The sequence below is a fragment of the Acyrthosiphon pisum genome, chromosome A1 (assembly GCF_005508785.2).
Source record: "Acyrthosiphon pisum isolate AL4f chromosome A1, pea_aphid_22Mar2018_4r6ur, whole genome shotgun sequence".
In the NCBI taxonomy this organism is placed as follows: Eukaryota; Metazoa; Arthropoda; class Insecta; order Hemiptera; family Aphididae; genus Acyrthosiphon; species Acyrthosiphon pisum.
In genome coordinates, this window is record NC_042494.1 from 73,284,967 (window position 1) to 73,299,186 (window position 14,220).

A 14,220-nucleotide genomic window follows, 5' to 3' on the forward strand; every position below is an offset into this window, starting at 1 on the left:
GTAAGTAATTAATTCTGTTACCAAAAAATCTAAAAAATACATTTACGCAGTTTATTTTTATAGTCATTTTAAGTACAAATTTGGACGAAATTACATATTAAAAACTAGGATAACTTTTTTAGTTATTTTGTTGTGATTGTATAATATTATTCATGGGTACTTGAAACTTCTAAAGTATACTATTATATATCTATGATAGTACCACGGTTTTTTGTTGATGTATAACGCGTTATAAGTACCTAATAAATATTATGATATGATTAATTTGGAATTTATTATAGGTACCTAATATAATATTATGTCTTATACCTAGACTGATGATATACCGTCTCCGCTCAGAATCGTTTTTCTTATACAATGATATTATATCATTGAATTCAAATTTAATACTGTCCATTATACAGTGACCCACTTGTAACCTACTGTACAGCAGAGCGAAATCCACTTACCCACCTTTTTTTATGTTAAGTATGTTAAATTATTTGTCAGATAACACATTTTGGACCTTAATGTAAGCCATAAAAGAGATTTTAGCTCAATATGAGGTTCCCCACAAGTTATTCTTACAGTAGCTATATAGGTACCTAGTTGACAAATATAAAAATTACATAGTTCCAATTTTATTTTATATGCGTTGAAAGTAAGACCGTGTGTGGCCGAGCAGACTACGGCGTTGGTACTAACGCGCACTATTGCCGCGCCTGTTCGAATCCTGGCCACGGGTGACATCGGTCTCTGGGCAGGCAACTGTTTAGACGGCAAGACCGCCGGGCAGGACACTTTTCGGTCATTATAAAATTGTAGCACATGAATATATATCCTCTATATTAAGAGTGATTATACTAATCGTATTAGGAGGAATCCAAGATCTATACGTTAATAGTCGATAAAAGTAATAACAACCAACTATCTAGGTATAAATATAATATCTTTCATCGTTATCTTCGTTCTATAATATTAAACGTAGGTATATTACCTAGCGATTTTCTACTAGAGTTTGATCATAAGCATAATTCATAAGTGTTTAGTGAGTGTTTTTACAAAGACTCCCCTCAAATTATGTATTGGTTGAATATAATAAATCTCAAACAGAATCGTATGTAAAAATACGAAGTGCTGTTATTCCAAAAATCCCAAAAGATAGAACATTTTGGAGTCATCAGGATAAAAACCATACAAACATAACGAAATATGAGAAAGGAGAGATTACACGAATGGAATTCGTAAAACGCGTGTGCTCAAATTATAAAAAAATTAAATATCCCTATACATTTATTTTTTTTTGTGCAAATTGATAAAAATAAATTAATTGATAAATTTGTATATTGTAAATTGTAAAAATTGTGACTTGATATTTTTTATGTTTTTTACTTGCCTTAATAAGTAATTTTAAAATAAATTGTAAATTTTAAATTATAATATTTTAATATGATTATTATATAAATTGGTAGTTCAACAGAAAAAAAATTGAAGAATATTTTTAATTGGTGACCAAATTGTTTATCGGACGAAAACGGACATTCCAGAATGGCCGATAAAGGATAGGTTTATTTTGACCGAAAACGGTTCCGCCCGAGACCGCCATCCATCCCCCAACCAGGCATAGCAGAAACCTATGGCCTACGAGTACCCAATTAGACATTCTGCCAAATATGAAATAAGCGTCCGAACTAGGCCTTCAGTCCTTCTACCGTAAATAGCACCATATGCAAAAAAAAAAAATTAAAAAAATAACGTATCATTTATTTTTACTTATTTTAACTTGAGAAATTTGTTCGAATTATATAATATAAATATATTTTCTTTTGGTGATGAATTGTGCAATATTAAAACTAATATACAGTTTCTCATCTTACTTTTGTTTGTCACTGAAATTATAAGAAAATGTATTATTTTAATAATATTATTTAAGTTTAATTTTCACACTTATCAAAGATAATCCTTCAAATTTTAGAATTTAAGAGCACCTATGTGGTATGTATTGGATTTACAATAACAGATTTTTTTTTGGTTTTTATATTATGTAAAATCATTTGTCTGATAACATGTTTTGACTTCAACATAATATATAATCTTTAAAAGCAGGGTTTAACACCAGAATTATACCACAACGCATATTGTAATAATTTAAAGTTTAAAATATTTAGATTAATATATTATGAAGCTATTTTATCACGAAACGATTCATACTATTCTGATTTCTTCATAAAGAATTGTTAATTAATAATTATCTACCATATTATACCAGAATAATAAACCTATATTTTATACCTATTATAGTATTGATTAAGTCTAACTGGTGCAAATATGATCATAACAGATTTTTTTTTGTTTTTATATTATGTAAAACTATTTGTCTGATAACATTTTTTGGACCTCAACATAAAATACAATCTTATAAAATGATTTCTTCTCGACCAGAGGTTCCCCATATTTATTCATTCAGTACCTAGTTGAAGAATATCGAAAATATATTATGACAATTTTATTATATGAGCGTTTGAAGTTTAATATTTTGATTAAATTGAATACTAAAATTAGATATAATAAATTATCTTTGATCAGTTATAATTTTTTTTTTGTAATTTAAATGTATAAACATTAAACCGTATAGAAACTACATAATATATTATTATAGTTTAGAGATTCAAATATTTAGATTAATATTATGAAGTTATTTACATCACGAAACTATTCATACTATTCTAATTTCTTCATAAGGAACTATTAGTTCATAATTATCTACCATATACCACAATAATAAACGTATATTTATACCTATTATAGTATTTATTAATTATTAAGTCTAATTGGTTCAGATATGATCACTGTTTTTTTTTTAAATATTCTCAGCAGTTTCGTCTTTTATAATATTTAAAACTCGTTGGCTAACAGTTATTTTAGATAGTCCAAGGAGTCAATATTGTTATCAGTTTCACTTATGATTAGCTTTCAAAACTTTGCCAAATTCGTCTGAATCACAAATACCCCATACACCGTTGTTGCGATATATATGTTTTATCAACTACCACTTTCTATATGAAGAATTATGATGATAGATTAAAATAATAGTAAATATTATCGTCAATAATTTAACTTTCTTTTTATTATTCTTTAGAACGCATAAAATCAATTATATGTGAATTAATTCTTAAGAACATACAAGCATATACCTATATTATCATTTAATTAATTAAACTATTTTAAAATTAATATTCAGTTTTTTGGCTTACAATCATCGTGCACTGAAATTATAAGAAAATTTAATATTTTAATTAGTGATGGGCAACAATATCGATATTTCGATACGATATCGATATAGCGACAAATTTTAAATATCAATAGTATATCCTGTATTGGGAATTATTATTATAACAAGTTTTTTTTTCTTATCTTCAATTAGCAATGGAACACACATTTTTGAATTAATAAATAAAAATCGAGAGAGTGTGAGCCCACCATTACACTCTGGGGAAGTAAAACTTCTTTCATAAGTAATTTGGCCCGTTAAATTAATAATAATAATAATATTACTATTTTTTATTCGTTACTATGGTGATACACAAACATGTATACATATATATTATATAGGTGTGCCATTTACACGTTTATTTTAATTAATATATAACACAAATGTGAATTAACTTAGACAAATGCTATTGCAATAGGAACCTTCTCCAAAATATAATCTTTCATAAAAAAAAAAATAAGACAATCGGTCGAGTAGTTTCCGAGAACATTAGCATCAAAGGTGTCGGTTTTTTTTTCACCCACACCTCAAGAAAGAAGTTTATCTTCAATAATTATTAATTCGATATTTATATTTATTTATTTATTTTAATAAGTTATAACTTAATAACTAATAACTAATGAGTATTAAGTAGTTAATATTTTAAATAATATAATAATATTTTCGATATTTTACGATACAGCTTACGATATCGTGATACAATATCGGCAAAATCGGTACGATATCAATACACAAAATTATATCGTTGCCCATCATTAATTTTAATTATATTATTTAATTAGACATTTTTAAACTTAAGATGTTTCTTCGAGTTATAAATACAAATTTAATTTAATATCAAATGTCACCATAAATAGTTAAATATTAAAATTAATATAAGATTTCTGGGCTTACTCGATTTTTTTGCTGAAATTATAAGAAAATGTATTATTTTAATATTATTATTTAAGTTTAGTTGTTACACTTATCAAAGATAATTCTAAACACAACTTAGATTCTGAAAGGGATCTAGGAATGCTATACATATTATGTTAGGTGTAAGCTACAATATTCAACAGTGGCTTTCGGTCAAAAATTTCAAAAATGTAATATGATGTAATATAGCTGTTCTTACCACACCTATAGTTGAAAAATATCGAAAATATATAATCACAATTTTATTCCATAAATATATGAAATTTTTGTTTTGATAAATTAGATATTGAATCGAAAAATAATAAATTTACTTTTAATTTCCATAATTTTTTTGTTGTAGTTTATAAAGTTTAAACCATGATAACATGCAACATATATATTGTTACAATTCAAAATGTTGACTGTTTTTAAATATTTGTCAAGCTATTTACATCACAAAAATATGCATACCAATCTTCGGTATTTATTAGTATATTGGAACATTATATATTTATATTATTTCAAATATATTGTATGAATATACTACATGTACATCGCACATGTTTATACTAATACTCACATATCTCAGTACAATATGTTTCTGGATTTTGTAAGGAATCTTCATCTAATGAATAAAATATTATGTTTTTTAATTAGTTTGGCTTTATTAATTACCACATTATAAACATAAAAATACAAACAAAGCTATACAAAACATATTATGGTACAAATTCTATAAATTATTTTTAAAAAAAAATACAGATATTTTTAAATATAATACTTATTACTTACTTATAAATGAAGCCTGATGGACTACGCAAAAGACTGAATCTAAACATTCTGCGAATAATAATTTTATATTACATAAATAATGAAATTAATTAATTATATATTGTAACGGAGCACATTAATATACAACACCGATAAACCCAACATAAGCAGAGCATACTAAACGACATTTTAATGTGCAAAATCCACATAAACATATATAGGAACACATGGAGACTATGTAGTTTTCAAGTAACAAAATTGGGTGAAATATTCCAATCACAACACGCACGCAAGAAGATTTTTTTTATGATCAGTCAACTATTGTTACTTTCAGTTAAGTTCTCTTGTATATTCACCTAAACTTAATAATACAGTTTCTACGTATTCTCCTACCCAACATGAGTGGCCACTATGGTTACCTATCCGTTATGGGAAAGCCAACATAACCTTCAACACCTTCTCCCTGCCAGCAGAATGGAAACTTAAGGTGCTGCTCAGATGCGTCCCAAGTTACAACTCCGAAGACTCCGTAAAATCTGAGCTTGAGATCCTAGGATATAGTATCACTCATGTTCGCCAGTTCTTAAAATACGGCAGAAAACGACCTGCCTCCCAAACACCCAAAGAAGCCATAAAATATAAGACTTCTCCAGTCTCCTATGTAAGAACCCACGTATATTGTAGATTCTGACAAGACATACGAACCATCTCAGTGCTTTACATATCAAGGCTTCAGACACTCGTCAGCCAGTGTTGGGTAAGTTACTTTTAAAAAGTAATTAAGTTTCTTTACTCGTTACTCAAATAAAATTGTTCTGAAATTACTTTACTTTTCAAATAGAAAAGTAACTCATTACTTTCTCGTTACAAAAAAAAATAAAATATTTTTTTTGTTTCAAATTTCTATTATTATTTTCAAATTGGCAATTATCATTCTGAAGGCAATAATATAACTTTTTATAGAAATACATTACCTATGGTAAAAAGGTAAAATCAGGGGGTGGACACTCTTGGGCGGCGGGCCGATAATAGAGAATCAGTCGGCCATGACACCGAAGGTATACAGTGTGCACATTGCTATGGCAAAATAAAGAATCTTTACGTTTGTATAAATGTTCACACTGAGTATAGTAATGATAAGTACTACGTTTTTACGTTATCGTGATTTTTTATTGTAAAAATGGGTTCCACTTTTTTTTTTCAGTGAAAACTGGTCAAACTGTTCGGTTGAACTGGCCCTACTGTATGCCGCCGGTGTCATGGCCGACTGACTCAAAAAATTGTCCTATGCTGCCAACGTTAAATGTTATCAGTGTCCATTCTGATTGTTATATTCTGTGGTATAATATAAAAATGTATACAAAAAAAAGAAGATGTACAGTTAATTTACATAACAATATTACAATAGTAATTACTTATGAGTTATGACAATTAAAAAATAGTACTAATTAATTGTAGCTACTCAATAGTAATTATTCATTTTATAATTAAGTATATTATGTATTTGTGTCACAAACTGACAACATAAACCTATATCTATACTTATCTGTAGTGTCAACTGATCGACTGACACCAAATAAGGAATAATATCACTCAATCTTGTATTTGTGTTATTAAATATTATGTTTGTGAAAATAAAATCATAATACATTTAGAACACAATAATAATTTATACAATTATAAAAATAAACCGTTTCTTATAAATGCCAAATGTGAAATGGCTATAATGATTTATAACGGTGTAATGTATAAATATTTCGATTCTATTTAATTATCAGAAATATAATGTTATACCTATTCTAATGTAAATTCTAAATATAGTACTAACTAATAAGTTTTTTCAAATTGAACTGTTTTTGTTTAATACTAAATTATTTATAAAACTTGTATAGGAGCGTATATAACTCATTAGTCCACGCTATAATAGATATCATAGGAAACGTTCTGCGAAGGTACTTAGATACCTATTTAGAGGAATCAAATTAAATAATAACTTTTCTCGTGATTTACCGTGCAATTGGACATGTTAAATATATAAGATTGATTGGTTAACATAATAATACCCGCATTATACATATATTTTTTTTTTTTGGCAATAGGTAGGTACTTCATAATTCAAAACTGTAACGCGTTATTTTATAGAAATTACTTATCAAAAGTAATTTCTATTACATTTTCGTTACTTGGATAAAATTCTAATGAAATTACGTAACGCGTTACAAGCAAAGTAACGCCGTTACAGTAACGCGTTACTTCCGTTACGTTACTACCCAACACTGTCGTCAGCACACTGCATGCAGCAGCGTAAGTACGTGAAATGCGGCAACGTCTATATTATAACCGAGACTTGTACTAACTGCGAATCAAAATTTTTATTCCTGGCAACGTTAAAGTAAAGATAAATTTTGAGCACTATACACCGAAATATTAAATAACGAATTGAACAAAGTTATAGTCATATAGAGTTGGTAGGTACATTTAACGAGCAACGAAGTTCTAAGGTTCCAAGTAAGTAGGTTATTCTGTAACGAAAATATCTCAAAAGTATAAAAACACAGTTTTTTTATAGTTATTTTACGTGTTAGTTAATTTGGGCAAAATTACATATTAAATAACCAAGAATAACGATTTTAGTTATTTTATTGTAATTTTATAATATTATTAATTCAACTTACCAGCTACCGTATTAATAATAAGTATAATAACAAGATGTATAAACATCAGGGATTGAAACCGGTTTAACCGGTTTCCTGAAAAAACCGGTTAAAACCGCAGTTTTTCATATTTCAACACCGTAACCGGAACCGAAGCCAAAAGCTTTAAACACCGGTTAATAAACCGTAACTGAAACCTAAAATCTTAAAAAACTGTTTAGAAAACCTAAACCGTAACTATATATAATAATGAAAAACCGTTCTTGAAACCGATTGAAATTCAAAACTAATGTCGGTTTCTTCGAATTTTATAAAGTTAATTACCTACCTACTTATATGATTTATAATTCTAGTTAAAACGAGTATTTTTATGCAAAGAAAATATTTTGTTTGAATACGGCCGATGCTATAACTGATTACTACTAAATATTAATAGGTAATACGAATATTATTCTATTTATATTTTATAATATCATTACTATGCTCACTGGTTCAAAATCAAAATACAAATATCACAATTGTTATTTTGTTCTCCCCTATACATGTGGCTATGGACGTCTGTATTGTTGTTATTTGATGTATTTGTGTATATTATTACCTATTTATTAATGTTATTACAATTGTTTCGTATGCGACTGATCCGCGTCCGCCCCGCAGTCATCAATTGCTTATGTCATTATTATCATTCTCCTCAGAATTCCCTGAATTACAAATGTGTGTACCAAATCTTATAACGTATATTTGAATCTTAGTAATCTTAGAATCTTAAACAGTAAACGTTTTTAAATAACAATATTTTCAATAGTCCGATACTCTTTTTTTAGTATCCATTTAAATTAATATTTACTATTTAGTTGAAATATCATAAGCATTGATCACATAACAAGATATTTATTATTAATACTGTAATATAGTTTGATGTTATTGTAAATTACCATTAAATATTAATATATTCGAATAATGATCTCAATCATAGTAATATGTTGTATGCAAAAGTAGGTATAACATACAGGGTGACCTTAACCGTTAATTTTTGGTTCGGTTCCATAATTTGTTTTTGAACTTTATTTGCGATAAACGTTAAATCAAGCTATGTTCAACAAACGGTTAAAGATGAACGTTATAAATTAAATGGTTCACCGAACATTTTACTAGAAAACATTAAAATTGTATATGTTTTTTTGAAAATTTCGCCTAAAAAACATTAAAAAATTTAAAGTTCTTGAATGATGAACCTAATAAACGTTGTTAAGTTATTCGTTCTTGTAAATTTAATCAAAAGAACGTTTTTAAATAATACATTCTTGAACATTTAATGAGAAGAACATTTTTAAATAATACGTTCTTGAACATTTAATGAGAAGAACGTTTTAAAATAATACATTCTTGAACATTTAATCAGAAGAACGTTGTACAGTAAAAGGTTCTCGACGCTTTAAAGTTATACGTTCATCAGTATTTAATCAGAAGAACGTTTTAAAGTAATATTTTCCGATTCTTGAACTGCTATATTATGTTAACGTTTGTAAGACGGAGACAATAAGGGCAGGTTCTAAATAAAATAATATTTTGTTAAATTGTATGCACCATTTATATCTACATAAATAAATTATAGAATACAAATACATTTATGAACAGTTTTAAAAGTTAAAACTTAAAACTAAGATTATTCATTTGGAACTGAAACTTAATTATTCGCATGCCTATAATTTCATATTAGTTAAGCTTTATACCATTTAAGTACTTCAGTAGGTACCTTATAATTACGATTTACGATTTACATCGTTTATCCTCTTCAATGTTTCGTAAAAATTAAATACTGTTAAAAATGTTTTAGATTTATAAATATATTATATATATATATATTCATTTGAGTTAAGATAACTGTAGTCATTAGCCGGTTACTGTAGTGGAAGGTTAGGTTGTTTGAACATGTATATGCGTGGCTAGGATTTGACACTAAAACTCGTGTGGTCACCCATCCGGGAACTAGTGACTCCGGCCAAAAGTCCAGAACATGTGTGTGATTAAAGCCATACATTGCGTTACACCAGGCCACTTTTAAATGTTTGTTATACGTCCTCTGGACGTTTTAGATAATGTATAATATTATATCTATCGGCTTATCGCTATCATGATAGACATTAGTTTATCTATATATATATATATATATATATATATATATATAATATATATTAAACTTTATTGGAATTTAAAAAGTCAAAATATTTTATAGTTTTTACAATATAGTAGGTAATAAAAATTAATGATATTATGTGTCTAGTCTACAATCAGTAAATGCGTTGTACACTTTATAATACATATTCTATCTATATACTTGCTAAATGGATAGTATAATATAAAGATAATCAATTTACAGATTACCATCATGTTATATCATATTATGTTGTCAAAAATAAATGATAAAAGAATAAATAAATAAATGAAAAATAGAAGAAAAAGAAGAAGAAGAAGAAGAAGAAGAAGAAGAAGAAGAAGAAGAAGGAAAAATATTTAAAAGATAATTCATAACGTTATTTTAAAAGTTCAAAGAACGGTTCGTTAAAAGTTTGAAGAACGTATTAGCTTATTGCGTTCTTCGTGTAACTGTTCAAAGAACTCAATAAGGTATACTATTATATAATTACAATAACAATTTACTTACTGAATTCTTCAGCTTTAGTATTTTCAAATACATCACTGCCAATATATTCTTTCAGAGGTGCTAAAAAGTCCCAAAAAGAGGAACCTCTTGGTGGAACTATTTTATGATATGCAAATATAACAATTACCATTTAGGAAAAAATATATTTTGTAAAAATAATATTAATTATTTCCGTTGATTCAGTGTAACTTGCTAAGGAGGTTAATAATCAACGGAGTACGGACTTTGTATTTCATTTAAAAATAAGCGTCTTTCATCCTTTTAATTTATAGAATATTAGCTATCCAAATTACTTACTAAATTGCTTTACAAAAATGTAATTTAAAAATCCAATATCATCTGTATAATATAGTATAAACATATAATATAATATCAAACGTTTATTACTCTCCTAGGTTATATACAGTGTATACAATCACTACTAAATAGTTTTAGACTTTTACATATTTAATCTAGTTGAATTATTCAAAACCTTATCCGACACACATTATAATAACATATTGACTATTGGTATAGGTACCAAAAGTCTTATTGTTACCCATAAATGTATACTTACATTTAATTCCAAATTTTTTTAATGCTTCTGTTAGTAATTTTTCAACATTAAAAATATATTATAACAAACGTACAATTTATACAAAAAATTATTTTTAAAAATGTTAAGCAAATAAAAAATAATTAAAGTTTATTCTAACTCTAATTAATAATTTAATAATATGAAGCCTCTTACTTTCGCATTCTAAAAAATAAAATAAAAATACTGCATTAAATAAATCATAGGATATTTAAAATTGACGAACGTAATTTATTGGATATTACATAGGTATATACATGTTATATATTATTATAGCATATAATATTTTATATATCGATGTGTAAATTTTTTTATAAAATAAAGCTTGAAATTATAGTTGAAATATTATTGAGGTATATGCCAAATTGCCAATCACATAGGTACAATTAACCACCTTATCATAGTTTGTAGTTATAATATACAAATATACACAGTAAAATGTTTGTAACGAGACGTCGAGACGTAAAGATGTATTGTTTTATTCGCTGTATAGCATTAATCACGTGTCCTGATCCGAACAATACAACCAAAACTGACGAACCCCGGAGACAATTAGAAATAATATCAGATCACGCTACTGCGCACTTCCAATTCGTACACCAAAGTGAAATAATAATCATAATTACACTTTACATTACTATAGTGTAGGTAATTAAAGATTTTAAGGTATTACTTATTATGAATTCAAGAACAACAATTACTTTACCCGTAATAATTAAGAACGACAAAATAAGTATATATTCAAATCAGGGATTTTGTATTGAAGCCAACTGTGGCATGATTAGTAAATACAGACCAGACTAAAACCAGACTTTCCACGCTCTTTGTTTTCCACCTGAGTAGCTTACCATCAATGGTTCTGATGGTCATATATCAAATTTGGTCTATCGGCACTTACGCTGACAAACTACCCTCTATCTTCCAATCACCTGGCTGACCATTGGCTATTATTCGTAAATCGCGTCCACAGTTAGCGTGTGACAAGGGTAAACAAGGATCTATACTTCATTCCACGAGAGAGTGCGACCGTTACGCGCATCGAAATGAATTAGCTCCGACGTCGTGAGGCCAAATTTCTCCCACCATGTGGCGTCCGCTCTCTGTATACAGCGGCTCAAGTAAGGCACCACAAATATTAACCACGAGTAACCATTATAATATAATATATCAGTATAGGAGTTATTTTTATGAAATAAGTATAATTTATTTTGATTATTACTTTTTTATTATTAAAACTACTATAAAAAATGTAATAATAATAAACATGATTACACCAGTAACCGCTTTGTATATTATAACAACGTCGTTCGACAACAGTACGACCGTATATTTAATGTATAACATTATGTTATGTTACATGCAACCGTGATATGTCTATTAGATTTTTTTTATGTAACTCAACAACATACTTTAAATTTTTATCAAATATTATTAAGACCATTTTCCATTCAAGATACATGGTACAAATTTCAAAATATTTTGACTCTTTTTGAGCTATTGCCATGAGAAATGTTAGATTTTTTTCAACTATTGTCGATCATTGATCAATAATTTTTCGCTTGATCACAAAACTTAAGAAAGTATAATAAAAGGTCTTACACAAGTTGTAAATAGCTCTAAATAATAAAAAAAAAAATTGAACATAAATCTTGAATAATTTTTATTATTGTATGAAATTAGAATTTTAAAGAAAATTATCTAAATCATTAAAATTTGCAAATTATTTTTCAGTAAGAAATACATCCAAGTTTTCCTTTTTATAACTAACATTATACATTCGCTTAGAATTATTTTTCATATGCAATAATTTGTTATTGAATTCAAATATAACACAATTAGGTACACATACGTTCGCTGGGTGAAAAAATGTCGTTTTCGGTTTTCCAACGCTTCAACTGTCATCGAAAATTAAACTTACTATTATCGTATATTGTAGACAGTCGTCACTATTTTTTATTTAATATATAATTATGTAATATAGGTGGGAATATTTTACATTGTAAATTATTGACATAGGTCAGGCCAGCGAAGCGATATGTGCCGAGGCAGCAATGATTTTTACTATATAACACCGCCGTACGCGCAGGCACGAGTCGGCGAGAACGGGCTACGGCGGTCTGAATTCGCCAAGTGTTTAATTAATGTTTGTTTTAAAATTTAATAAAAGTGTTTCCGACCAATAAAACCCGAGTTGAGTATTATTTCTAAGTCTTCTTTGTCCTTAACTTTGAATATTGGAACAGTGCTCAGACCCACACACCTATTATAGTCAATGAGGTTTATTATAAACTGAACAGTGCTCTGGTTGTGGCGTCCTAATAGTCATTCCAATTTAGGGAACAGACGTAAGATCGACTAAACGCATACCATCGTACCTCAAAAGCTAACAGTGCATGAATCTGAATTTATTCTAGAGATAGTCATTAGCTTAAAGTGTACGGAGGTAAGGCATATAGTTGGTTCATCGCGTATTATCCAATACGGGTGATACCACAAAGTGGCGCCCAACGGGGTTCTTATTCACGGTCGGAGACATTTTTTTTGTTTTTTGTGCGTGTGCCCTGGTACCTACCTTAACCTTGGCACGATTTAATTTTTTGAAGTGTTTTCGTACGAGAAGTACGACAGTTTTTCGTGTGGTCTGGGAGAGATTCCTTTGGCTCACCAATTTTTTTGTACAAGTGAAGTACGACAATTGTGTATGTTTCGGGTAGTAAAATCCGGAACAAGTTTAGTGTTTTTTTTTTACCTGTTAAAGTAAATAATACTTTTTGTGTGTAAAAACCCAGAACGCAATTTTTTGTGCGTGTGTATACGAGTGAGTAACACATACGCGTTCGATTTTTGTCTTACGACGAGACAACGTTTGTACCGCGTGAGTACGGTTATTTTGCTAACCGTGCGTCTACAGTGTAGACTCTACACATATACACTAAGGGGAGCAACGTTTTGTAATATACTTATATATTAATATTAGGATTGTAGAGTAGTTTTAAAAAAAAAAAAAAAATAATAAAACAATTTAAATAGAATTTTAGTTTAATAATTTTCGAAATTTTTATATCAATTTTAAATAACCGCAAAAATATTTCAATTTAAGTTTTAAACAAGTAGATTAAGTTTTTATTTTATATAAAGAAACTATTTAAATAGGATTTTTTTTCAGTTCAATATTTCCTTTTCAAAAATTTTATTCAATTTTAAATAACCGCAAAAATATTTTACCTTAAGTTTTAAACTATTCAAAAATTAATTATTTAATGTTAAGCATAAATTAATTAAAGTACATTTTATTATGATATGAATGACGAACATCTTATAGCTTTGGGGAAAAAAATACTAAATTAACCGATATTTATTTACAAAAGAAACCAGAACTTATTGAATTATGCAAATCTAAACAATTAAAAAG

The 14,220-nt window shown here is 27.7% G+C and overlaps 1 protein-coding gene across 1 annotated transcript; it reads right to left on the bottom strand.

Annotated features, from left to right (window-relative positions):
* Positions 1–1,459: 1,459 nt before the first annotated feature.
* On the bottom strand, positions 1,460–10,780 carry LOC107884779. Its single transcript, XM_029487484.1, has 7 exons — positions 10,532–10,780; positions 10,235–10,330; positions 4,937–4,984; positions 4,725–4,769; positions 4,145–4,156; positions 3,234–3,245; positions 1,460–1,868 (listed from the first exon to the last, which is right to left on the bottom strand). The coding sequence occupies exons 1-7, from the start codon at positions 10,593–10,595 to the stop codon at positions 1,753–1,755; spliced, it is 393 nt and encodes a 130-aa protein (XP_029343344.1). The 5' UTR covers positions 10,596–10,780; the 3' UTR covers positions 1,460–1,752.
* Positions 10,781–14,220: the final 3,440 nt, after the last annotated feature.

Excerpts from the sequence above, each read along its gene's own strand:
- LOC107884779 (XM_029487484.1), bottom strand. The coding sequence starts at position 10,595 with ATGTTTATACTATATTATACAGATGATATTGGATTTTTAAATTACATT. Across the intron at positions 10,331-10,531 it reads CATTTTTGTAAAGCAATTTA|TTCCACCAAGAGGTTCCTCT; the intron begins GTAAGTAATTTG and ends ATCATAAAATAG. Across the intron at positions 4,985-10,234 it reads TACTAAAGCTGAAGAATTCA|AATGTTTAGATTCAGTCTTT; the intron begins GTAAGTAAATTG and ends TATTATTCGCAG.